The sequence below is a fragment of the Atractosteus spatula genome, chromosome 3 (assembly GCF_055471065.1).
Source record: "Atractosteus spatula isolate fAtrSpa1 chromosome 3, fAtrSpa1.hap1, whole genome shotgun sequence".
NCBI classification, from domain to species: domain Eukaryota; kingdom Metazoa; phylum Chordata; class Actinopteri; order Semionotiformes; family Lepisosteidae; genus Atractosteus; species Atractosteus spatula.
In genome coordinates this window covers 10,096,087-10,123,995 of record NC_142708.1, presented here as the reverse complement: position 1 = coordinate 10,123,995, position 27,909 = coordinate 10,096,087, and the positions used below count along the sequence as shown (strand labels likewise).

The window sequence follows — 27,909 nt, the reverse complement described above, 5'->3', positions numbered from 1 at the left end:
GACAGGTTGAAGGTCAAATTGTTGGTATGAGGTTGAGGTAGACTGTAACTTTGTGTGTTTTACCTTTGGGTTAATCTATAGCCGCAAGTGTAGAGGACACAGTCAAGCATTTAAGGAACGGAAATTATCGGAAATCATCCCTTTGTGTATAAAATATTGCCCTTGCCTTCGTATTGATGTAATATTTCTAAAACCACAAAAAAACGAATGTTTAAATAGATGTATTTTAATCCATTAACACCGCGCGTCACATTTGTCACCCAGTATATGAAGATAATAGTGTCGCCAGCTTCACCTGTCACTAATTGATCATGGCATCACCGAACAGGTTGAGTCCCGGACTGCCTGATTAGAGATGGTACATCCTATTTATTTATTTTTGTCCACGGCGTAACAGAAATGAAAGAACACAATTTAAAAAAATCTGAACGGGGCCTGACAATTTCATATCTTCGCGGGCCCCGTGAAAGAACGCGTTTTCATCCGGAGAACCTTATCGGAAATATTACATGTAATGGTCCCGTCCAAAAAAGACTTAAACCTGAAAAATAGATGTCACTTCCTCCGATAATAAAAAAGGTGTGTGTGTGTGTGGGGGGGGGGGGCTGGTGTGAATAAACAATGGTCTCTCTCTCCGCGCGGCACGGTGTCACCTTCAGCGCAGCTCGCACGTGCGGAAGGTGGAGCCTCCGGCTGCTCCGGCTGCTCCGGCAGGGCGGGGCCGCGCCGCTCTGTCACAGCGCTGCAGACGGGCTGCTGAGGTCGCGCTGTTCGGTGCCGGACGATTTCACGCTTCTCCCCGGGGCTGTGACCGAGCCGACTACATAGTTCCGGCAACATCGGCGGCGAGAAAAGCCACTGGCTCGGAATTGGGAGGAACTAAATTCCTGCAGTTGAGCTGGCCAAGGAGGGACGCTTTTGATACTACACAACATGGCAGTCTTGGGAAGTCGACTAATGTTTCAATGTAAGTTTTTTTTTTAATGTAAGGGAACGTGATCAAAGCGATTTCAGAAATGCGTGTTCAGTCCGAAGGCTTGTCGGTTGGGTATCATGTGATTGCTTTATGTCTTTCTTAACATTTGAGTATTTTGTTTCCAGCAATTGAAAACCGTTCCCACCACCTTATCTAATGCTTCAGTTGAGTTTAATTGCTTGATCTGCTCTTACGAAACGCAAAAAAAATCGCCGATGTGTTTTGACGCAAGTAAAACAGTTTCAGCGACACCCGATGCAGGAATGCACGTTGCTTAAAGAGTGGCTGTGAAATAGCAAAGTTAGTAGCTGGTCGGTTTTAAAGTTTGGTGGCGGATGTCATAAATCGCTTGACAGGGTCATAACTGTTATTGGTCGCCCTAAACTGCATGTGGTATTAACTCGTTCAAATGATGCGATCACGAATTTGAACCCATAAGGTACTTAATGCCTACAGTCATGGCTTACGGACCCCAAATTTGATTTATATTGTCACAGTACAGATAGAAAATAAGAGAGGGTGGGCATCACTGTATTAAGCATATTATTATTATCATTGTATTCATTTAGTTAAACTAGGTTTAGCATGATACACTGCATAAGCAGAAAAAAAGGATATCGGCAGCCCCCCTTCAAAGTCTGTGCTCTTGTATAAACTTGCCATTCAAATTACACAACCCGTTTCGACCGCTTGCATAACTGGTAGGTTCTGCTGAACAGAAACCTGGAAGGAAGTGGAAATGATCCCGCGACGTAAAAGCCCCGTGCAACAGCTTTCTAATAAATATTTTCCAGTAAAAACACTTAATTTGCTTCCGCTGTTGTATGTTTTGCCCAGTTTTCTTATTTTATTTGAAGGATTAACACACAATGCAAAACCTTCATCCATGCATCGTACACTTGTGTTTCTACCGTACTACTGTAAGCACCACAATACGATGTTGCTCAGAGATTAAAATGTAGTAGACCTGACCGTCGGAGTTTCTTGTAATGCGTATCTCAGGAGCTGCCGCCTTTTCTACAGACCTAAAACTCGGACGTACGTCTTGGTGAGCCTAGGTCAGGTCCGATTTAAAAGATCCGTGTAAATCCATATTGGTATTGGTTAAATCGTACACGATGGTTCTGTAATGCGTCCTGAACTCAGAATCCAACAATACTCGTACGGCCGAGAACTCGAGAGAGGTGGCAGCCCTGTGAATTTTAGACGGTGCACCCAGACTTACCCCGGCCAGCAGGATTTGAGTAAATGTTTCTATTCTTTATTATGATCTCATTTTTATTTACGAACATAGTTCCTTTTAGTTTATTGCAGGACTGACCATCCCTGGCTCTGCAGAGCCCCAATCAATCAGGTTTTATGGCTTACCCGTAGCTCATCATTTTGACCCCTGAAGCAGGCGATTTTTAAGTAGTTTGGAGGTCACTTAAAATGAAATCACTAATACCCCATAACGCAGAAGGATCACAGTATTCCAATGCTTTACCTAATTGAATCAAATATTTTACCACTGATTAAAATTTAATGTGTTTCATGTCTTTACAAATTGATGACTTAAGGGTGAACTATATGACCTGGTCTTAATTTAATCTCAAACCCTAACGATTTAATTGATGTGGAATTAAGAAGTCAAATCAACTGTGTTTTGCAGGTCTAAATCGGCCACTAGTTTGAAGGTGGTAGAATAGTGTTTCCCAATCCTGGTTTCTGGGACCCACAAACTTTTTGTGGGGGACATACACTTACTAAGCACTTATTGAAGTGCTGGATATATATATACAGTATGTTCCACTGCATGCAGTATTACACTGGCATGTCATTGTGTCATTGGTAAGAACCCTATATAGACCTAATAATAAATTGAATTTGGACTGTTTAATTGTTTTAAGTCCTTAAATAAGTAGAGGGCTGTCTTTTAACTATTGTGTTGTATAATTCATCCAACCATTCATTTTGGAACCGCTTTATCTAGTACTGGGTTGTGGGGGAGCCGGAGCCTATCCCAGCAAGCAGAGGGTGCAAGGCAGGATTCGCCCTGTAAGGGGCGCTAATCCAAGAGGAAAAGAGGGGCAATGCTGGAAATAAATATGGGTATCTAATGCAAATTAAGCATGATAAATTAAGAGCTTTTTTGTAAAAGTTAAATGCTCATGCAGTGTTCGTCATTCGAAGCGCAGGGGACCCTTCTTATGTGGTTTCAGTCTTTGTGGAGCTCAGTCAGTACAGAGGCATAGGGAGTCCAAGTGTGATGGCCTGCACTGGAGCATCCCGCCGGTACAGCACTCCACTTGTAGCAATTGACTGCTCGGCACTACGTTGATCAGATCCAGGGCCTTCGCTGGCCGCCCCTCTTTTGTGGGCTCTTCGTGATGTGGCAGCGCTCTGACAGGGCAGTGCATGTTCTCGGGCAACAGCGGCTTCTTGTTAAGATGAGAAGGTGACAGTTATGCTGTGGACGTCCAGCTCATGAAGAGTTGAGGACAAGGGACATCTAGGGCTCAGGGACCAGTGAATAGGCCGTACAAGAGGATTGGGACAGAATCCCACAAGACAGCACCTGCAGCCTGGTGCAGAGCATGAGTCACTGATGTACAGTTTGTATTGCCTCCAACAGTGGTCACCCTACTCGCCATTTATTTAGATAAAATATCCATACACTTATATAGCAGTTTCCTGGACACTTCACTCAAAACACTTTACAGGTAATAAGGACTCTCCTCTACCAACACCGATGTGTAGCCCCAGATCTTCTGATCAACTCTGTTGGTTAATCAGATGTTAATGATTAAGCAAATGTTACGATAATGAATTTACCTATGCCATGTGTGCTCAATAAAATGAGAGATCACCACCACCATTTTTTTCTCGTTATCCTGATAATACCTTTGTGAATTTGTTACAGGAAAAAGTGGTAAGTTTCTGCCTTGATGCTCAGCATATAAACATGTATCTGTGGCCAGAGGTATACATCAGCTGAATTAACTGCTTGACCACATTGCAAGACATCCAGTCTCTCTGAAACAGTCAACCCTGCAGTCCTTGTACAGGCGAAACGCCCTGCTTATCTCCTTAAGGCCTGTCTTGTGTGGTTCGGTTCGCAGTACTAACTGTTCATCTGTCTGAAAATTCAATTGAACCTTTTCTTCCAGTGGTCAGGTGCAGCAGGGACAGGAGCTGGTGCATCAGTACGCAGTACAGGTGGCAGTCCACAGCAGCTGCTGCAGTAAAGAAACCAGCTGTAGGAGCCAGCCCCCAGATTCAGGAAAGCAGGTCTGTTTCCAGCTGGAACTGATTTTTTCAGCGTACTCATGAATGAATAGTCATGAGACTTGCACTGCATGCACCTATAGACCTTTCAGAATGACCTTCCATAGGCACTGATTAAAATCAAAGAAGGCACCCTCCTCTGCAGTAGCACATAGTGCCAGCCTGCACCGTACAGCTGTCCAAATGTACATGACTCCACTGTCCGATGAATCTGAGCACAGTCTTTCAAAGCCACTCAGCGTTTTTAGAGAACGAATCTTCATTTTTGTCATGTGTGAAACATGGTAAGACAGGGCTGTGGAAAGAGTCTTGAGCTTCACTCATGGTGAAGAGCAAGTCCCTTGATCTCTTTAAACCCCGTTCTGTTAATACACTACTTGGGACTCTCACTGTTTAAAAGCAGGAATGAAACTGATCTTTATTTTTTCAGTCTTTTTTATACTGCATGTCATTCTGTGATATTGCAGCATGGGGGACAGGTGATGGATGGGTCTATGTAATACCACTGAAAGGGTAGATTGGAACATAAAAACATGCTGCAGTACTTTTGCAATGGACACCTCAGATAGTTATCCATTTGGGTCTCACTGCCTGTGTTTGCCATGTGTAGTTAGGCTGGCAACTCTGAAGTAAGGGGGCCCTCACACTGAACTTATTCTCTGTCTCGCATTCAGCAATGCAAAGCGTCTTTCTAGTGACACTTCCCGCTGGACTGAGGCCTAGTTCAGAGGCTTGCATCCTCATTCACCGTGAGTGGATCTCATCCCATCACTCACATTTTAATACTGTTCGGAAAGTGACCCAGTTTTACCACTTAATGCAGTATAAAAAAATGCCTTGCTGCTTCGCTCTCATGAGCGAGAGGCATGTGCGAAGATCAAACCTGACCTTGTCGCCATGCCTGTGCAGTACTCCATTTTTATTTAGAAATTTCCTTTTAAAGTTGAGTTTCCTGCAATAAACTGAACAGTGTTCAAAAACAAAAGTGTATACAGATCCCTTAATTTCAGTAGCAGTCATCTTGCAGTGGTCCACTGACAAACAGGGTGACAGCTGGGGTAAAATTGTCGCCTAATATTGTTTTACCTTTTATCCTAAAGTACACCTGCCTTTGTTTTTGCTGGATATAAGTATGTGAGATTTGAAGAGTGAAAGTGTTTTTTTTTTCTCCTTTTCACCTCTCATGTGTTTGAAACGTGGTCATGAGTTCCGGTGCTTCTTGGTGTCTGACACTCTCTCGTCGGCCGTCAGAAGCTAATGGGCTCGTTTGCTCTCGACTTCAACAGGAAACCCAAAACGGGAATTTTAATGCTCAACATGGGGGGACCTGAGAAGCTCGAGGACGTCCATGATTTCCTGTTTCGGCTTTTCATGGACAGGGATTTGATGACGCTTCCTGTGCAGAAGTAAGCCCGTCTCATCTTGGAACGCTTTGCATTTATTTTTTTCATTGCAGATTTTAACTGGGTGAAGGGGGTTAATTAAATGCACCAGTATAACACAGTGATGTAGGTAGGGCAATAAAAAAACTGCCCATTGCCAGTTGCAATTATTTTATTATATATCTTATAACATTGAATAATGGCTGTTTCTCAGTTGCATATGATGCACTCCTCTTCATCATATCATGGTGTTGCATCGTGTTACTTGCTCCCAAATGAAGTTGTCCTTTTCTTTTCCTCTTCAACCTGTGTCACGCAGTAAGCTCGCTCCGTTCATTGCAAAGCGACGCACCCCAAAGATCCAGGAGCAGTACAGTAAGATCGGCGGGGGGTCTCCTATAAGGATGTGGACCACTCTGCAGGGCGAGGGCATGGTGAAGCTGCTGGATGAAATGTCTCCGGAGACAGGTGAGGCCACTCTCCCAGTCGTGCGCTGTTCGCGGAGGTCCTCGAAGAGACTGGAACGGCAGCACTGCCTTTCTCAGGTGGTGACGTGGGATTGATCTGACCAGGCATTTCAGCAGAGGAAGGTTTTGGCCAAACAGACCGGAGCACCAGGGGGGATGGTCTCCTATTTGCATTTGGATTTCCAGATTTCCATCAGCTGCTTCCAGGGAACGAGGAGGTATTCCATACTTCCAGTCATGGGTTGGCGAGTGTGAAATGGTGGATATTTAACACTTGTCTGCCATCTTGTTTTTTGTCGTCTATATCAAACTATACTTCTGTTGTCCTTTACTCGCTGAGGACAGATGGTGTTGAGGGTGTTAGATATGGACGGGAGATCATTGATTTGTTCCACAACAGCTGTACAGTTGAGTGTTAGAAAATAGTTTTAAAAATCGTTTTTTAATTTATTTTGTAAAGGGAATTTTGTAACATCACTGCTGCTTGTTATAATACTGGTGACAGCAAAAGCAACACTACAGTTTGTGTGAAGAGATGAGGTTTATTGTTCATTTCACAAGGACATTTGTCAAGAGGTGGTCTGTTTTGTCGACAATCTTAACACATTTTCTAGTAGCTATAAGCTGCGGTTTTGTTCCGAAATGACTGCTCTTAACATGATTGCTTCATGGGGAAAAAAAGAAGAAGAAACACTCAGGAATTTTCCCACTCCTACTGGGAATGAATAGATAAAGTAGAGAGACAGACCTGAGGTCAAAATAGTTCTGTGAAACTGCAATAACAGCTAGTTATTTGCCATACTGATCTAAATTCAAGCTTCATAGCACTGCCACTTTCTATTCCTAAAAATATTTTAACTTGTGATTTGGTATTTTGGGAGATTTGCAGACTTTTTTTGACAGCCTATACTTCAGAGACAGATTCAGCTAAAACATTTTTCTTTTTTTGGAGTTATCAGACAGAGAAAAGTGGGGTGAAACATTTTACAGGAACAGTAAGTGCTGAGCTGGACTGGCTTTAATTAGAGTTTGTATTTTGATGTGCAGGGGTGCTTTGTCGTGCTTAGGGTGAGTCTCGTAAGGTTGAGCCTGTTTTGTTGGTTTTGTGCTGATAAGATTGTGACCTCCCCTGGTCATGCCTTGTCTGTGAAAGGCTGATATGATGTGGCTGGTTTCTCCCACTGTGCCACAAAGACAGTCTGCAAACATGCCCTGAGACACCTGAGGACATTCCAGGCAAAGTGGAGACAATTGCTCACAAACATCATATAAGATCATACACATGGATATAACATTTCACTCTAAACAGTGTGATCTACTGTAATTTATTGAACCTCTTTGCCAAGTGGGGATTTTTTCAAGGGGGCAATATTTAAATTGGGAATGCCAAGTCTGTTTGTGAGAAATGTATCATACAGTTAGAAGTCTGTAACGTACCATTGCTCTCTTTTTTTAGACTTCAGAAAAAAAAATGGTTTGAGCCAAGATAATGAAAATGACCTGGGTTTCTGTCTGTCTGCTTGGTGTCTGTAAAAACGTTAGACGTTAAATGTGCTCTGCCCTCAACTGATAGACAGGAGATGGGTGTTGAAAGCTGTTTGCCTGGTGCTGATTAGATAAAAAGGACTGGCGTGGCTTTTAGAGTTGAATAGTTTGGGTCCTGTCTGATAAAGAAGGATCCTTTCTAAGCTGACAGGACAAGCTAAAACTACTTTTTAGGTTTCAGCGGGTGATGTAACTTCTGTAACGCGGAGTTCGCACAGCCTTCACACAGGGCGTATTTCAGTTTCATGAAACTGCCATATGTCATGCTAAAACAAGTGTCGGTGTTTCTTTCTTCTTGAATAACGTGTGCAGGGATATTATACACTTTTTCAAGCCCTTGCCTCCGAACCTTGGCCCTCACAGTCACGGAAGAGGTGGCCCTTCCCTGCTGGAGGCTGCAATGCTTCAAAATTTCCAAGACACAGACAAGCAGGAGCAGATTTAAAATCCCTTCTCGGTGATCAGCGATTCATAAATTGTCAGGACTGGGATGTAGCTATTTGGGTCTTCATTTCGCGTTTGGATAACGGCCCAGAATAACTCAAACCTTCGAAATATCGCTTTTGTGCAAGGGCAGGCATAGGAAAGCTCTGACAAACAGAGGGCAGTCGTATATATATATACTGTATATAGCATTTGTACTTTGCTTTTGACAGGTGGATTGAGATTTTTTATTTGAATCCAATGGCCGTTCTTTGTGACCTCTTTTCTCCCAAATGTTAGTATGTGTATGCATGTGTGACTGATTTAAATGGGCGACAGCTACATTAGTGCACATTCCTGCTGTAATCTGTGTCACCTGGCAAACAACTCACCCACACCTGCATGCTAACTGTTCTGTTTCTTGTTCAAATGAAGCTCCCCATAAATTCTACATTGGATTCCGGTATGTCCATCCGCTGACAGAAGAGGCTATTGAGGAGATGGAGAAAGATGGAGTGCAGAGAGCTGTGGCCTTCACCCAGTACCCTCAGTACAGCTGTTCGACCACAGGTAACCTGAGGCTGACTAGTGTCTGGGTTTGATAGAACCGTAGCTGTAGATGGGTATCAAATATTTGATTACCAGCAGATTGCTCAAAAGATCCTTTACCCAGTAACATTTACTGTAGATCGTCTGTGGCAGTCCATGCCTTCCCTCAGGAAAACGCGGAACCGTCTTGGGAGGGCATCTGTTCAGGTTTCCTTAGGTACTCTGAGCATTACACAGGTCACTGTTTGATCTCATCGAAGCCTCAGCATGGTGTGTATCAAATTGAATCTGGTCTAAGAATTTCAGTCGCGCATAATAGCAGAAACACTTTTCTAATTTTAATTAAGATAACGCACGTTATTATTCATAAATACAAGTGCAGGAAAGGCTCAATGCATGTCATTGTGTCCGGTAACCAGGCAACCACTGGAGCGTGTGCAATATTGTGCCAACTGTAAACAAAGATGGATCCTTCATTGACGAGGAATCTTGTCTGACATTGTTTTTCTGTGCATTTGAAGTATAATTGATTTTGTCCACCTCTCCATTACTGAACGTAGAGAAACATGAGAGAAGTGTATAGGTTTATCTGTAATTTACCATTTCTTTTGGTGTTGCATAAACACATGATCTGAATTCAAGGTGGGCATCTATATAACTTATGGGATATGGGGATGTGCTTGAATATGGTTGCGAATTCTCCTGTTAGATATATGAAGGTGCAATAGGAATGTTGCCTTTCTGTTCTCAACCCTTGTCCATTGTCATAGGTGTAGACAGGTGGTACTGTAAGTGCAGAAGCAAATACTAGTAGATAATGGATTGTATAGTTACAGCTCGTTTGCCACAGCAAATAGAAACTGTATTTACTGCTGAGGTTTTCTGTCAAAAAAGTAAAGCCACTTGTTGCAATTACAATTTTTTTCTTCCACTTCATTCTGGCAGTAGTGATTTAAACCTGTGGATCAGTAATAAAAATGTTTATGTTCAGTATTCTGTAATCAGTTCAGCTCCTCTATTCTTGAAACCTATGTCTTATTAAGAGTTTTAAGTAAAATGCCAGGTACCTCTTAGTAGTGCTCATAGAAATTGCACCTGATTATACTTGATATGTGTTTCCATTTCCTATGGTTTTATTAAAATTTTTGTGTTCTGAATTTACTCTAAAATCACTGATGTTTTTTAAGCAATAGCGTCATTTGCAACTTTAAATGCTCAGTTTTACTATACTAAGGTTTCGCATAAATTCTTGCTTGCTGTATCAGGTATACCAGTTAGTAAAAATGCTAACTAAACTCTTAAACTCAGATCTTTGCATTTTTCTGACCAGCTTTAATAACACTGCACATTTCTTATGGTTATGGATCTCATTAAGGTCTTCTAAGTGGTTGGTGTCGGTCAGTCATTAAATCCGTGTGTATCAGTGCTCATAGTGTACAATGGCCGTGCCACAGATCTGAAACCCTGCTCCCTGTGTGCTGTAGTGTCTTCACTGCCGCTAAGCTCTTACTGTCTTCTTTCCCATTAAAGGCCACCTCTAGGCCCTGCAGGACTGTGGCTCCTCAGAACCATGCATACAGACCCCTGTGCTAGAGCACGTTGAATGTGCATGGCTCTAGCTGAGAACATGGTCCAAATTACTACTTACACATTTGATTAAAATATCGCTGTACATATGTATTACTGTACATACATATGTTTGCCACGCACATAGTCATTGTTCTGGGAGAAATGTTTGGGGATAAAAATGCCTTATTCCTTATCTAAATAGGCAGCAGTCTCAATGCAATCTACCGATACTACAGTAGCAGAGGAGGAAAGTCGGAGATGAGCTGGAGTGTGATTGACCGCTGGCCCACACACCCTCTTCTTATAGAGGTAAGGCCGTGTTAGACCCTTTTCTCAGTAAACCACATGACTCGGGTGAATCAAGCTGGAGATTCTTTATTGCAAGACAGAAAGGAGGACAGGCGAAGTTAATAGGTTAAACGTGTCTCTCACTCACTTTCCTAAGGACCGAAACAGGCATTTATGCGTGAAAATGAGACCAAAAAATGTATACAAAAACATATAATATATTTTTATGATTGGTCAGTAGCAGTTTCTTACCATATGAGGTGTAATCAAGGTCAGAAAGTAAGGCAGTTAGGTCACCATTGGGTAGTTAACCAAGACCCTAATCAACTAAGACCCTATTCCCTTTCGTGTTACTAAATCACATGTAGAATAGATGAGTTACACCTCCACTGAAGAGAACTTGAAGAAAACTTGGCCAGCAAGGAGTGTACAGAACAGTTAAACAGTTCTTGAGGACCTAAATGTTAACTCCTAACAGGCATACAGTAGGTTCCTTCTGCTGGAAGACACAGCACAATATCAGAGTGACAGAGTTCTTGTTGTGTCTCTTTTTAGTAAATACAGCCTCCCCCCAAATCAGGAAAGAGCAGTTGAAACAACCGTGTGAGGCACTGTATGAAATAACTGGCTGTCTCATTTGCTTCTAATTACTTAAAACACTTGTCTTTCATTTAAGGCTAATTAAACTACATCACCCATCACAAAGAAGCAAGTACATTCCAAGGAAAAAAATACCTTCATATAATTCTTTAGCAGTGTTCACAATCCCTGCTGTTGAGCTTATGGATAGAAGGAAGCTTTTAAATAAATGCAGAGCATTTTTTTTTTTACTGGGCATGAGATGATCTCTGAAGTTTGCCTGGAGGACTGTGGTAACCATAGTAACATAAATCATACATGTGGCTGGAATTTTGTGTTTGTAATTATTCTGTGCAAAACAAATCTTGAGAGTGTACTAAATTAGAAAGAGATAGGAACTAAAATTGAGCACTTGGGTTCTTCTAATGTTGTTGAAAAAACATATAGAACGCAAGATTAGCTGTAGAATAATGTCTGATTAGTATATCACAATTTTAGTCCTTGTTCTAAGTGATGAGAAAATAAACAGTATTATAATTATGCTATACATATTTAATTTATAATAGTCTTGCACCATAGCCTTGTAATATGTCGCGATTTACATATATGTGTAGAATAAAGGTTAACGGAAGGATTTTTTATATAGTAGTTCTTTAGATTACTTTTCTGCAATATAATAAGTTTTCAGCTGTAAATGAGCCGTGAAATTTAGAGGAAAATTCATGCTAAAATTGCAGACTTAATTATGGGGTTATGAGGCATAGTTTTTAAATGTGGTTCACCAAATGCCATTAACTCGGCATAATTGAGCCGACCTTGGCTAATGATAATGATCATTATTTAAGAGGGAGATACACTGGGGTTTGAAAATAGACGCCTTTTTTTTGCTGAAAGAAGACGAGAACTCTCAAATAACAAAAAAAAAAGCTATGTAAAATGTAATTCAGGGACTTAAATGATCTCACATTAGAAAAAAAATGGGCCTTTATCTGGTGTTTTTCATCTCTAAGGAAAAACATTGGCCTAACACTTAACCTGCCCCAGGTGACTTTCAGCTGCATGATCACCTCACTTACCTCCACTTAACCCCCTGCAGTTGCACCCTCTGCCTCTGGACACTGGTTTTACACATCTAGGAAAAGGTGTACAAGCAGACAAGGTCCATTCTGCAACAAATAGGGAATTCTGCATTAAGCAAATTGAGGTTCTGACTTCCCTGTTGATTTTTGTCGTTATATCCGTGATCTGCAGTGGACTGATGTATTGATGGTCTGAGGTTTCACTCTTGCTGTGGCTGTCGTACACGTACAGCATGTACTGTCTTGACTCTGTGAAGTGCCCTGGCAGGCCTGCCTGTGCTTTAGGGTTCTGGGCAGTCTTTCCAATTTTAGGGGTGGCTAGAGAAATGTGTTATTTAAACTGTTACCACTTAAATATGCTTTATATTTAAGGGTCCGTTGACCTTTTAATGATGATTTGAAACACAGAAGCCCAAACCATAGTGAGTAAAACCTTCTTTTAATCACTTGAGACTATGAGAAAAATAATAATAATACACTATATACTACACTATATTCCACCACACGTAGCTCCACAGTACCCACAGGAGAGAATATGACCTTTTCCCCTGTGAAGCAGAAGAGGTGTTCATGTAGTTTCCCCTAAGCCCACAGTCTCTTCTAGCTGTAGTCTTGTCTTCAGCTGTTTCCCTTGTCTTCACTTCCTTGGCTCAGGCACAGGTAGACTTCTAAAACCCCAGATCATGTGATCCAAGTCCACCAATCCAAGCCATGATGTATTACACGTACGGTACATGGTCTTCATCACAGGAAGTGACATACACAGTAGGAGTTGACCTTTCAAACAACGGATAGACAAAATAATTGGAAAATTGAATCTCAAGAACACAGATAAATGCATAAGAAACCATCAGTAAAACAATGAAAGAGAAAAGATAAATCTTTGCGATAGTGAAGAATTATAAAAGTGTGATATGACTTAAAAATACTAATTTTAAAGTAAGCTTTTTACAGGATTTATCTCTTACATTCTATTACATCCTACATATGTGATGATAAATCAGTTTCTACCTCTGTTCAAGCTGTAAAATGCAGATAGTTGTTAGGATGACAATAAACAAGATGCTTCAGATAACTGATTAGTTCAGTAATGATGTCCATATTTAGTGTGAGGTGGCAGTGTGAAACTTGTGGAAGAGAGCTTATAAAAAATGTTGATTTAAATGGTATAGTTATATAACATGTTGATTTAAATGATGTAGGTATATGCCAAACAAGATATTGGGTAAATAATGTCATAGTGAATGAAGAGGCAAGATGATGTGTTTTTGTTTGAGGCGTTTATTGAAATATTTTTTTAAAAGCGGCTCAAACCAGTTTTCAGACCAGTGCCTCAGTATGGGAACCAGGGGGCACTTCCCTGTAGGAGGTGAGAACTAGCACTAACCATAAAATGTGTTGTTAAACTCCTGTGTCCTGGCTAAAATACACTATGGGTTTGTTCAGTCTGGCCTACCTAAGGTTGCTTATTAATTTGATTGGTAAAATGCTTCTTCCCTTGACCTGCTGTCACCCCTCACCTGAGTGAGCTCTGTTCTTCAGTAGTTGAAGAACGAGCTGTCCTATATAAAAAGCACTTCCGTTTTCCTTGTGATAAAATGCAGTGCATCTCAAAAGGAATTATTACTTACTGTTATTCATCACCTGTTCTGGGTGACATCAAATAGCTCCTTTTGTAGGGAGAAGGGCATATCACATACAGTAACTGCCAGCCCTTCAGTATGTGCCTTTTCAAAAAGTTGGAAGTTTCCAAAAGTTAGTCAAAAAGCTAAAAGGTTGATATCGTCACATACAATTGAGGAAAATAAAAAGTGTTTCAAAGGCTAGAAGTAGAATCCCCATGTTAACTGACCATGCAAAAACGTCAGTAGATAATAATAGTAGTTAATACACACTAGACTATTAAGATCAGATGATGTCAAGGCCTAAGTTTATTTTCAGAGCCTGTACACCACATCTTTACACAGAGAGGAACATTAGTTATGGTTGTCATCAGCTAAGATATCCCTGATACTTAACTGAAACTCTTTCTGTGGTGGTGAAGCTGGAGCAGATCATACAGTGCCAGAAAAGCATTTGAGAAGTGTGAGGTGTTCAACGACAGTGTCAATTATTAAAATTAAATAAGAAATTCCGTTGGAGCAGATTCCTTGTTCTGCTCCCTGAAATCCTTGTAAAAGCTAACATTTTCCAGGCAGAGAGTTTCCCAGTTTCGGTAACTTAAAACATGAAGAACAAGAATGTTAGAAACATTCCAGTTACACAAATGAAAGCTGCATCACCAAGCAAAAGACTGTTGTGTCCAGTTTAAATCTCAGATAGGTGTCGAGAGATGGAGAATATTCACGTCCAGAGGTCAGATACCTTTAGCATGCAGAGCTCTTTAGTCACCTTGCACCAAGAGTGCTTATACATTCTGGTGAAATGTTGAAAAAATACAGAAAAATTATATGTTACCAGCCAGCTATTTCATGTATTAATTTTGATGCTTATTTATCATTGGTTCAATGAAATCACTGTTAATTCCATCGCTTGCAAATTCGTCTGGTAGTTTGGTCAAGGGTGCGAGACTGCAATTGTTTTTCTCTTCAGTGTTTTGCAGAACACATTAAAAAAGAACTGGACGCCTTCCCTGCCGAGAAGAGGGACGATGTGGTTATTCTCTTCTCTGCTCATTCGCTCCCCATGTCTGTGAGTATAAGGTCTAATTACTTTCTGTAGAAATGATTTGGTGATTCAGTGAATTTCTTGTGTTGTTTCCTGATTTTAGTCTACTTTCTTGGTTTTCTCCTGATTCTTTAACAGCATTCTGTCCGCTACCTTCTTCAAGGAAATGGCAATGATATGTTTTTTTACTTTACTTTATCTTTTAATGCCTATAATTGTCCAAGCTCCATCAACATCTGCTGTATATGTCCCTAGAGTGGTAACTGAACACATTGTTTTGTTTTAATACTTTACATTGTAAATTGCTATACAACTATGACCAAAGTGAGTTAATTCATTTTCACAACACATTTTTCATTATATTATTCATTAAACCAACAGAGTGTAGTATTTAGAGATGATAATTATAACAGTTTAAATCAATCTTCCTTCATTGCTAGGAACAACAGTGAAAGAAAATGCTGAGAGATTATTAGTAGAGGAAATACACACCACTGTCTTGTACCAATACAGTACTTGTCCAAGACAGATTTGTCCAGATGCAACTCCCTGGTATGTGCAAATTTCCAGCTGGGGGAAGGAGGGCGTTCTGCTGGAATTTTTAAAGTTTCACTCTTTAAAGCCCTGTGCAGTAGGTCCTAAATTTGGGGATCTGGTGGGTTGCTAAATTGAATGGTTCTGTGGGCTCTGTCTCTTCAGGTAGTGAATCGAGGGGACCCCTACCCTCAAGAAGTGGGTGCCACAGTACAGAGAGTCATGGAGAGGCTGAAGCACTGCAACCCCTATCGCCTGGTGTGGCAGTCCAAGGTAAATCAACACCCGGCCCCTTGAACGTCTTCTCACAGGTGGGATAGTTAGGAGAGATACTTGTGAACATAAGATCCCGTGAAAGGTCAAGGACAAAGACTTCAGGCACCTGCTCATGCACATCTTAGTGCTTTAAGACCCTGAAACCCCTTTGCTTCTCTTTTCAAACAGAGCTGAAGCATGCGGAATAAAGGTGTGGGTGGGATCAGGGTTTTGAATACCGACACTGTATCTCAGACCAACCTGTCCGAATACTTTTTTACTGCGCTGAAAATAATCTGTAATCTACCGATATGTGCATAACCTCTCAGTAGAAAACCAATGCAAATTCAGATTTTTCTTTTTATCCTCGCTGTGAAACAACATAGCTGTTATTATTGAATGAGATTTTAAAAATGAAAGTTTAGATCTGAACTCGGGGATTTAACTGCTGGTAAAATACTTAAAAACAATTATGAGGTTCTGAATTAGGTTCTACCCTTGCTGTATAGAAAAGACCGAAAAAGCACAGGGATTTTACAATTGTCAATAAAGAAATTATTATTATTTTTTATTATTATTAAGAAATTATATCATGTAGGACCCATCATGCAGTACTATCTGTATGCATCTCTGTGAAATGTGTCCATTTTTGCTTAAGTAATTATACCTTCTTTATAGTCAGTCATAGTCTAGATTGCAAAGGAACAAGTAATAGGTTTATTCCGTGCTGAAAAAAAGAAGAAAGAGAACACAACGTTTCGGCCGTGGAGCCTTCTTCAGGTGTGCCCTTTCTTCTTTTTTTCAACATAGTCTAGATTGTCATGCTTTGTTGTTTTTTTGAAAGGATGTTAGTTGTCTCATTGTTTATAAGATATAAATTGCCTCTGTGGTGATGTGCCCCAATACTCAATCTCTGTGTAAATAGATTGCATTGACAATTTGGCCCAAAGTGGTAATAAATAGCCAGTGTATCCTATTGTCAGGTTATTCTGGTCCGTTAGGGGACAGAAGAGTAAAACTGCACAGAGAAGTTCACCAGTGCCATCTAGTGGTTATTTCAAAACACTTTGCATTTACTCTTTTACTATGAAAGTAGTTATAGGGAGGCCTTCCCTAGATAATCATGGAGAAATCAAGCCAGCAAAAACCGCTTTCATAAATAAATTATTAACTTATTAAACCATTAAACAGACCCATCATGCAGTCATGCAAAGCTACTCAATACTTTTTAAGTCTGGCTGAAGAACAAGAACTGTGTAGTACCTTCCTGAAGGAAACAAAGACCAAAAGTATCTTTTATAGGTTTTTTAGCAAACAGAAAAAAAGACCCCACCTACAGTATGTTTTCCTTTCATTATCTCTAGCTTTTAGAAAATTGTTTTTTTTTTTGTTTTCTTACGTTAAACAAGACTTCTTAGTAACCTAAGGTGTTCAACTTGTCCCCTTTGGGCCCCAGATGATGACCAATATTAAGTCGGTGATGTCAGAGTTCACCTGAATCAATCAGGCAGCTGGATCAGAGTCATTCATTGGAATGACTGTGTGCACGAAAAGATGTCACAACGTGCCTTTCTATTTCTTGCTACTGCTGTTTATGTAGTCTGTGTGCACACATTTTCTCATTGTCCACATCCTGTTAAAATTACAGCCTGCAACACTCTTTTCAAAAGGGTTTTCAAGACGTACAATTCCCTGTAGTACAATTTCAGTACAATTCCCTGTGGTAACAGCTGTAAGAAAAAACTATAGGACATTCCACTTTCTTCTACAGTGACCATCATTAAAAAACTCCAGACTGATAGGATGTTACCCTACCAGGAAGAGAAGCACATGTTGTACAGTAGAAAATGTAAGAAAATGTTACACATAATGTGCAGTCATCACAGGGGTTTGGGAGGCTAGCTCACTGCCAAGGGCAACACCTGTGAATCTTTAAAAACGCGGGAATCAGCAGGATACAAAGTCTCCATGACTACCAATCGAGGCTGGCTTCATGAATCTGGTGTTTGCAGCAGAGTTCCATGACAACATAAAAAGAAAGGATGTGAATTTGTCAGCTAGCAGCTAATTGACTCCCAGGTCAAACTGGACCAAATGGAGTAGCTGAAGGAAGCACAGACTGAGTGTTTGGACACTTCTGCCAGCAGTGTGATTAGCACACAACGTGAAGGTTGAAAAAGTACGCCCTCCCTTCTGTGAAGAAACAAAATGGACCTGTTCTGCTTTAGCATTAGTGTTTATCCTCTGGTCCTGCTGTGCTTCTGTTATAGTTAAGACTATTCCAAAGTTTCGTGGTCTGCTCTGGTAAAAAAAAATGCAAGTCAATGAGCTCAGGCTTGTTCGTGGGTACCTTTCTCAACAGGATGACAAAGCCAAGCCTACATCGGCTCAATTGCCAAACGGTTTATTGAGTGTAAAATTCACTGTTCTGTCTTCACCGTCTCTAGTAAAACATTTGTGGTATGAGCTGAAGAAAACAGATCACAAGAACGGGCCATATAGCCTTTAGGAATTGGAAAGCTTCAGCATGGAGGAGTGGTTAAATACCCCTCATTGAGTCAAGCGCCACAGGAAGCACCTTTTTGACTTTATTTCAGCCAAAGAACGATTGGCAAAACATTGATTGCTGGGGAGTGAATGAGAAGATAAATGGCTTTAGTTTTAGACTTATCCAGACTTATCAGACTTATTTTTAACCACGTCAGTTCAGGGTCGTGGGGGAGCCAGAGCCTATCCTGGCAAGCAACAGGCACAAAGAGCATTCCATCTAGGACAGAACACCAGCCTATCACTGGGCATGCACAGGCGCAAACACAGACATGCACCCACTCGCACCAGGGCCCAGACTCTTCCCAGAAGCCAGCTAAATACCAGTATATCTTTGGACTGTGGGAGGAAACTGGACCACTTGGCAAAAACCCACATGGGGAGAACATACAAACTCCACTCCTCCAGGAAATGAACCCAGGGCCTCGACACTGCAGGTCAGCAATGCTAAACACTGCATTGCGTACAGTTTTAGGCTTATCTGTAGCAGAAAATATTGTGTTTAATAGAAGATGCTCAAGCTGAATCAACTTGGAGTTATACTTCGGGCTACTGTATATGAAATACAATGCTAACAAGTCAATGCCTCATCTTCTTTCATGCCCTAGGTTGGCCCCATGCCTTGGCTAGGTCCTCAGACAGATGAAACCATTAAAGGCCTGTGTCAGAGAGGAAAAAAGAACATCATGTTGGTACCTATTGCCTTCACCAGTGACCACATTGAGACACTACACGAGCTGGATATTGAGTATTCCCAGGTGCTAGGGGAGGAGGTGAGTGTTTTGTTTGGGTGGTCTTTTTGTTAGCTTGTCTCTTTCTACCCTGCCCGATTTGAAATGTTATGTTCAGATTTTATCTCGCGACAGACACACTCAGTATGTCACAGTGGACTATCCTGCTACACTGCCGTTTGTGGTTCAACCTGGTGTGAACCAATGAATCTTGTTATTACAGTACAATGAGACTCTTCAGGCGGCTTTTAAGGAGTTACAAAAAAGTGTTTGTAAATAAAAAACATTAATTTCTGGCCTGTTTCCCTCCTGGTTTGACACGGACGGTTCAGGGGATATTGAAGAAAGACTACATTACTTATGGAAGAGAAAAATATTTCTCTTGCTTGAAAGGAAAGATGCAGTACATTTTATTTTTACACATACTGCAAATTGCAATAAACTCCATTGACCAAGACAAAGCAATCTACAATTAAAGACTGCGCACCACTTAAAACGGTTTCAGCACTCTTTTGGCATGCATTTAGTTGCCGCTGATATGTAAACTAAAGGTTTATCTGCTAAGTAGCTTTCAGACAATTAGGTTACAGTTTTGTCTGATTGGAATTCTGCTTAACTGCTTCATTTAAGCCGTAATGACTCCTGAATATCACGCAGCTGTGGCTTAGCTGCGGATTTTAAAGGACGCTGTCACCGCTGCAGGATCACGAGATCAGCAGTATGGATGAAGTGGTGCACAGTGGCTTGTAGAGGCTCTGTAAAAAAAAAATGTCACTATAATGACATATGGTGGAATATTTTTTTCACAGTTAGCTGTACTTTCCAACACAGGCTTCATAGGAACAACAACAAAAAAAGATTTGAGACTAGAGATGGGAGAGATGGGGAAATGGTTGTGTCTGTCCAGTTATTCCAAGGGCTGCTCGCTCCGCGGATTATTTCAAGGACTGCTCGATGAATGAAAGATTTCCGAGAAGCCCTTGAAGCTGGGGGGGGGGATAAGAAAGGGTCCTCTGTAAACTCCCTAGCTCACTGCAGCATTGGCAGTCTCTGTGCGGGGAGCAGACACAGTTCGTCTCCAAAGAGATTAATTTTTCACAGGTCAGCAGGAAGCTATCTCATCTCCCAGAGTGGTGCCAGTGCTGAGGGGAGAGAGCACTTCTCTGAGCTTGGCGTCTAGACTGAGGCAGCCCTGCCCAGAGGCTGACCCCCTAACCCACACGCCCAGGGGCTCCACACTGACCACAAATCCATTTGAGTGGTGCCAAGCGGCACCGCTGCCACCAGCCTCCCATTGATTTCTTCCATGGGACCAAGGAGAACTGCATAGCTCTGTCCCGAAGCTATTGGAATCTGTCGTTCTGAGGTGTGCTAAAAATGTGATACCCCCCGTTGTGGGGAACTGCTGAACGCTTTTCAGAGAACTGCACTCGGAAGGCTTTAAATAAAAAGCTTTCCTTGCTACGGCGGGAGCTGATATCATCTGCCTCTTCCCGTTATATCCGACTTGGTGCAGATCCTGTCAAATGTTCTGGGTTTTCTCTGTTGTAATATTAGCTGCCATCCTCCGCTGCCTCGCAGGTTTAACTGTTTGAGCTAAGCTGCCCTCTGAGCCTCTGCTCCAAGCTGACCGTGCGTGTCTGTAGAACATTTCAATGCACAATTTTGTTTCTCTTTGTCGAAAGTTGTCATCCTTCTTATTATTTAAAATGCCCTCAAGCCAAATTAACACCCTGTGTTAACTACAGTTCCTATAGTTTATAAAGTGTACACCACACATTTAATGGTGAAATGTTATATGATAGAAATTAGAAATAATATAAAAAGCAAGAACATACATTTAGTACACAATTTGTACAAAATTATAATGATTCATGCTTGGGTTGTAATGGATAGACTGTGTGTTCTTGCAGTCCAAGAACAGGCACTTTATAAGTCATGTACGTCTTGCTTCAACATACAGTACATTGACTGAAATACATTTAAAATATGCAGGGGCCTTAAAGTAAATTCCTGGAGAGTCCAGTGTCTCCTGGTTTTGGTTCCAACCAAGCTATCAAATACATGGTTGGTTGGCCTAATTGTTTGCATAAGTGTAATACTTGTACCCAAGGTCTGATAAATCTTGGTAAATCTTAAATGAAGTAAATGTTTTAAGTAATCATCAGTAAAAGACCTTAAGAAACATTCCATATGTATATCTGACAATGAAGTGAGTTAATTGTTTAATTGAGTTCTGAGGTTGGAACAAAACTAGGTACTAGGCCCTCCAGACATTGAGTTTTACCCCTGTCAATTACAGTGATGTGAAAAAGATTGTTGCAGATTTTCTTTTGCTTGTCCGAGTCGGTTGTGAGGTTTGCTCCTTTCTGATTTTCTTCCTCTTACATGTTTGCACACAAACAAAATCTTTAATGCAAGTGAGAAACTTTCCATGGGCAGATCAATCAACCAAATATACCTTTCGAATTTTCATGGCAATGCTTGTAACAAAGTGACAAATTTGATGACAGGTTAACTTTTGTTAAAGCACTTTGTACCGCTTGTCAAAAGCACAAAAGAAGATCAAACACAATAAGAAGAGGCAAAGCAAATTGAGAGACACAAAACATGTGAAGGTTTTCCTTCTTTTCATATATGTGGCATTTGCAGTCAGAAATGTCTGCTGTAGTTCCAGCCTCCTCTCTCCAGCTCTGTGCATTATTCCTCTCTGTGCGTTATTCCTCAGTGCATTATTCCCCTGCACAGGGAACAGGGGTTTCAAAGCTGGTGTACTACTGATTGCTCAGTTATTCAGTTAGCTTTACTCTGCACAAAGCACAGGAGAAAGAGATCTACAATTACAACGCAAACAGATACAGTGTGAAAACATCAAATGAGCAATTAGTAGAAGTTTTAGAATTTAACTGCGTCGGATGTAATTCAGGACAACATCAATCGAGTACTGCATAGTACTAGTCAGTATGTTCAGCAGATGCATGCAAGAGCTTTTAATTATGAATTGTTTCCGGTAATAAGTGCATGCATCCATTTTCTAACAGCTTTATCCAATACAGGGTTATAGGGGAGCTGGAGCCTGTCCCGACAAGCAGTGGGCACAATGCAGGAAACTCTCTTGATGGGACGATCCAGTCCATCTCGGGGGACACACACAGACACAGACACATGCACTCATTCCAGAGACAATTTTCCCAGAAGCCAGTTAACCTGCCAGTAAGTCTTTGGACTGTGGGAAGAAACCAGAGTAACCCAGAGGAAACCCACACAAACTCAGGGAGAACATAAAAACTCCAAAAAGATGGCACCCCAGGTCCACTGCGCCACTGTACTGGTGCCCTTGATATGTACAGTACTACTGTAAAAAATGTCCCACAAATGATTTTGCAGCTTCAGATTATGCTTACTTTACACATGGATAAAAAACCCACTTAAAGGCATGGTTTGTGTGAGAGCACAACAGTTCCCCTGTGCTATAAAAGCAGCTTGATCTCCTCAGGGCCCATTCAAGTTCTATGCTATGGTACAAAGACTGAGACTCCCCACTGATAGTCCTCCAGAAACCAACCAAGCAGGACAGAGACTAGTTCACTTTCTTCAGTGCAATGCCCTTTTCAACTCATGTAGCCCTCTTTGGACTCTGTCTTACCCCCCCAAAAAAAGAACTTTTTTTTTTTGCCTTGTCTGTTAGACATCCAAGCGATATAGATTCTGCAGCGTCTTTTAAAACTGCTGCTCTGGTTTCATGTTTTTCCACCCTGATCTGCATCGTGCATTCCATTTTCAAAGATTTCTGCTTCTATTTCATACTGTTTATCTGAAACATTCGAGTCAAATTACATTATGTGGGAAGTGGGAGCCATTTTTACCATTTAGCAAGTTCTAACAAATTCTGTACTATAACAAGCACATATTAGAAAAGGGCAGGACTACATCTGTGTAAACAGGTAGAGAAAAGTTAAGAATACAGTGAAGCTTAAGACAAGAAATAACATAACCAATTATGTACAGACCCTTCAAGTAAAGTTTGGGAATTTCAGTTGCTCAAGTACTGACTAGCAAAAGCAGAGTCATGATGTAACTTTCAATTGTTGGTTTTTCTCTGCATGTTGACCACTGGAGTGTTTGCATTTTGGTTAATCTTAAACTGCTGAATTGTTGTTTCTAGATTGAGGTGTTTTGCTCCGGTTTAGCCTTTTTGCCGAATCCCTGTTTGTTGGAAGAAGAGCAAACAAAAGAGTCATAGTGATGTGCCTGTTTCACATTTATTCACCTGAACAAAAAACATTTCTCTCTGTTGCAGTGTGGTGTGGAAAACATCAGAAGAGCTGAGTCACTAAACGGAAACCCTCTCTTCTTTAAGGTATGCATTATACAGTTAGCAGCAGACAACCTCCCTCTACAATTTATGGTTTCCGAAGGCAGTATTCCTGTGGTTCCAGAAAGTTTCGTTTATTTCTATATCCTGGGGGGGTGGAGTGATAATTTGTTTGTCTTGTGCTGACATTGGGTATTAATATATTATGAGCTTCCTCAAAAAAAAAAGTTAAACTCAAACCTCTCTCTCAGAAAAGAACCCTCATCAGTGCTGGTGTCCAGGCAATTAGTAGCAAGCTAATTGTGTAATTGTCTGCTGTACAGCTGCCTTCACTGATGGAAACAACTACTCTGCAGTTCTGTCTGCCCACTGAGGATAATTGTAAATTGTCTGGTTTGTATTGCCTTCAGCATGACTTTATGGACGATTGTAAGATGCTTACTTTTAGTCTGGGGAACCATTTTTATGTTGTACAGGTCACGGCTGTCCCAAAGTCCATTAAAATAATGTACAGTCATTTAAAAATCTGATAAAGCGCAATAGCTTGCAAATTGAGTTGTGCAATTCCAAAAAGTTTGGAACACTGTAAAACCATGAATATGCCCAAGCCGGGTAAAGTTAATGTTTGTCCTTGGTTGACAGAAACTGTCAACTTTGTTTACTCATTATCCGTGGAAAAAAAGTAGACTGTTTCCTTGCGTTTCTTTTTTGTTGTGTGGGCAGTGTTTCATAGTGGTTAAGTCTCTGGTCATACAAGGTGGTTTGCAGGTTCAAGTCCCTGAGGTGGATCAGTTGTTGTATTTTGAGCAAGTAGCTCCAGTATATCCAGCTGTATAAATGAGTACCAGCATCGCTGGGGATATGTGCTCTCCAGTCCACTCAGCCCTAGAGAAAACCAGGATTAGGGATGAGCTGATGGGGAAATTACCTTTTTATGGGTTTTTTTAATGTTCTAGCTGCTTTACTGTTTGAGTTATAATTTGGTTTTTGCATAGATGTTCTATACTTACTAAAGTGACCAGCAAAAGCAACTTCTGACAGGACTTCTCAAGCAAGCTATATGGTAGAGGACATCTGTGTTGTACAAAGGCACAGTACAGATTTGCTTCCCCTGTGCTCTGAAACTGACAACTTTCAGGAGTCCTTTCTGAAATACTGGCAGTTATCTTCATGACATGGAAATTCAGAGGTTTTATTAGGAAACTAGAAGGGGGCGATCCTCCTGTGCATTTAACTAATTCTGACCTTTTTGTGGCATACGTGCAAAGGAAAGATAGAAACCAGAAAGTTTACTCCGTTTATTTTATTTAAGCTGTTTGTGATTAAGCCATTGTTTGTGTTCTTATTAAGAAGGCTTTTTGCTTAAATAATATATAACAAAAACCTAATTTCAATCAAAATGATTTTAAGTAGATGGAAGTTGTTAATTTTTTGTGCTCATATTTGTGCTGCCTTCAGCATTCATAATTTAAGACTATTTAATATCAGGTTCCACAGGTACTTGATAGGGTTTTAAAGTAATGGATAGGAAAGCAGTAGGTTTATGATAAAATGTGACAAGAAAGTGTGGCATCCTCTTAGGAGTATTTTTCTTTGTCCTACATTTGATAGAACTTCTTTTTATTAGGTAAAATGTTCTGTTAGCAGATGTGCAAGTACAAAAATTACTGACGTTCCTTTTTGTTAAAATATTCTGAAGTGTGTCAATGTATGCTGCTGGTGCTTTAGCCCATTCTGAGCACTGGTCATAATTATATAGAATATCACAAATTGAATTGTACAGAACATACCCTAAGATGGCCTGTAAGCAAACCAGATTTTAAAAGTGGAAAAAGGATGGTGCTCATATAATTTCTCATGTAAGTATTGTCATTTTTCAGAAGTCATTTTTCAGAAGTCATTTTTCAAAACAGTGTCTGTTTTGAGAAGATAATGGTCCATATTTTTTTGCTTATTAGATGCAGGTGTAGATTCTCCGATTATTTTTGCCATCTTGTGTCAACCAACTAGGACTTGCCAATAGCTGTTTAATGTGACCTGCGCACATTATAGCCTCTACCACAGTTCGAGAAAAATTAATGCAAAATCAAATCTCCTGGTATTATATTGATTGTGAAAATCATTTGCAGTTGCACACTGCTAAGTAGTGGCCATATTATGTGACTCACATTGAATAATCTCGTTGCAGTCATGTGTTATTTTTTACGTGCATTTACAAAAAAGATGGGATATCAGTGGGTAATAACTGACGTATATTTTTAGAAAGCCACCACATTTTTTTTCTTCTGAATCCCCCTTTTTAAAAGGTAGGGATCTTAGGCGTAAATACCCTCCCTGGTTAGCTGCAGTCACCAGTCTCTTCCTCTCTTCAGCTCGTCTCCGTGTCTCCTTTAACAGGAAAGGGGAATGAGGTACTGGAGCTGTGTGTTTGTCAAGAGTAATTCTGCACACTGTGGGCTCCGGAAGGCAAAGAGCTGAGTCAACTCAAGTCCTCTCAGTCTTAGTTGCACTCCACCACTACTTCTTCAGGAGTTCTTCTCATAGTCAGTAATTGACATACAGTATCCCAGGTTTAAAGGGTGATATCTAGGCTCAGCCAGCACTCTGAGCAGTCACTTGCACGTTTGAAGCCACAAAAGTCTTCAGATGTAACACAGTCCTTCTTGTTATGGTAATTTTGGTATACCTATTCCATTGTTTCCAGCGTTTTTTTTATTCTTCATTGGAATTAAATGACAATTTGCTCACCCTTTATCATTTCTTGTACTTTCTTGCCTTTCTGGGGGGCAAAAACACTTAAGTAAATGTTAATTGTACTGGTGTCAAGCATACTCTGAGTACACGTTTACAGATTTGTGCTTTGGACAGTTCTGCAAAGGTAGTTCAGTGCAGTTAAGGAATAAAGTTTTTTTTTTGTGTGAAAGATACCGAACAAAAGGCAGAGACATTTCAGCTATTCCTGCCCCCCTTTGCATTTAAGGTTTTATTTCTGCTTCAGTACGAAGGCCTCTTCTGACAGCTGTCCCTCTGTCTTCTAATGGTCAACCAATAACTCCATGAAGAAGGAGCTGCCCTCCATGGTCTGCAAGATTTTCCCGGAAACCTTTATCAGTAAACAAATTTGCTCTCCTAAGGTTAAAACACAAGCAAGTTATAAAAAGTAACAGCCAGCTTGCAAGTTTTATCATGAAGCCTCTACATCAGTGTCTGGGTTTCAGCTGACTCCGAGCTTGAGCTGCGCTCTCAAAGGGGGTGACGTCAGGCGAAGCCCTTGATCGAATTAGCGGCCGGCGAATCCAACAAAAAACGCAAACACCGCCAGGTCTCCTAAGGAGAAAATCATGTTAAAGAGTAGCTTCATCAGCATTAATCCCACTGCTATAAGTATCTCTTGATGAAAATCAGAAGAGTTTGAAATGGGATGGGGATACGTGTGCCGTTGCTGTCTCTGACCAGCTTTAGAGTTGAAAGCGGATGAGGCGGTTGACTTGTGTGCCAGTGTTATTGTGAGGTTTGTTAAAAAACGTAACTTCTGGTTAAGCCATTTTTTCTTCTTCCGTCTTTTGAACTGTGGTTCAAAGCGAGGCCCTCCAGCCAAAAAAATTCTCCCGAACTTTGCCTTGAGCTGTACTTTAAAAAAAAAATGTATTTTTGCCAAAAGAATATGAAATACCTGCAGTTCTTGATAGCCACTTTACCTTACCAGCATTACTGTAGATATCGGCTTGTGAGCAAAGGGTACCAGCTCTTCCAAACTGACACACTGCTGATAGGCAAATGTTCCGTTGACTTTTAAATGGGAACTCGGTGTAAGGTTTCAGTTACAAGGCAGAAAGCTTAAAACCAGACTCTGAACTGTGGTCATCGACCAAGATTATTACCAATGTTCCGATGGGTATTAAACGAGCGTATGTTGAGAAGATAAGAGTTTGGAACACAGCTGGATTCTGATTTTTTTTCTCTCTTGATTTCAGGCGTTGGCTGACTTGGTGTACACTCATCTGAAGTCCAAGGAACCCTGTTCCAGACAGCTGACCCTGCGCTGCCCAATGTGTGTCAACCCCGTGTGTGGGCAGGCGAAAGCTTTTTTTGCCAACCAGAAACCCTGACGTCTCTTTTTACTCTGTGAAGGTAGTAGAGTGAACACCAATAAGTCTCTCACCAGCTACACATATCTCCCAATTACAGAAAAAAATATCCCCAGGAATATGATTAAAGCATCTTACTGTTGATAAACAGGAGTTAAATAGAGTGTGCTGAGCACAGAAATTGTTTACAGACCCCAGTTCGCTGAGAAAAAAAATCACTTTGTGTTATGGGCTTCCTACATGACTGGAAAAAAAAAACTGCACAAGTGTACTACAGAATTTTTCTGATTGAGAAAACCTGTCCATGAATATTCCCACCATGAATTCCCCCAGTTTAGTCCCCCAGAGATCCTTCGTGTTCCAGAAGATAAGAAAAGTTATATACGACAGCAGGCCACCTGGCCTATTGAGTCCATTTTGAGCCCATTGAGTAGCTAATAGTTAAGGGTCTCATCCAGCCGCTTCTGAAAGTAACCAGGGTCTCAGCATCAACAGCATGGCTGGGTAGCCTGTTCCAAGTGCCTCCTGTTCTCCGTTTTTAATGCCCTTCCACACAGTTTCCGTGTGTGCTCCCCGGTTCGTGTTTCACTGTTCCTTCTGAGATTTCGGTAACGTGTTTGTGGAATAAAGACTTGCATGTGTCGGCAA

The 27,909-nt window shown here is 40.9% G+C and overlaps 1 protein-coding gene across 2 annotated transcripts; it reads left to right on the top strand.

The window, feature by feature from the left end:
• The first annotated feature begins 651 nt into the window (after positions 1-651).
• On the top strand, positions 652-27,909 carry fech (ferrochelatase). 2 transcript variants are annotated; one of them, XM_088911113.1, is made up of 11 exons: positions 652-967; positions 4,126-4,246; positions 5,530-5,649; positions 5,945-6,093; positions 8,496-8,630; positions 10,381-10,487; positions 14,717-14,815; positions 15,491-15,598; positions 18,736-18,900; positions 23,159-23,218; positions 27,148-27,909. In XM_088911113.1, exons 1-11 carry the CDS (start codon positions 934-936, stop codon positions 27,280-27,282), a joined length of 1,233 nt encoding a protein of 410 aa, XP_088767239.1. In that variant the 5' UTR covers positions 652-933; the 3' UTR covers positions 27,283-27,909. The 2 variants fall into 2 exon arrangements, with proteins under 2 accessions (XP_088767239.1, XP_088767240.1); XM_088911114.1 differs by lacking the exons at positions 23,159-23,218; positions 27,148-27,909 and adding an exon at positions 19,960-20,340.

Excerpts from the sequence above, each read along its gene's own strand:
- fech (XM_088911113.1), top strand. The coding sequence starts at position 934 with ATGGCAGTCTTGGGAAGTCGACTAATGTTTCAAT. Across the intron at positions 15,599-18,735 it reads GCCTGGTGTGGCAGTCCAAG|GTTGGCCCCATGCCTTGGCT; the intron begins GTAAATCAACAC and ends TTCATGCCCTAG. Across the intron at positions 18,901-23,158 it reads CCCAGGTGCTAGGGGAGGAG|TGTGGTGTGGAAAACATCAG; the intron begins GTGAGTGTTTTG and ends TCTCTGTTGCAG.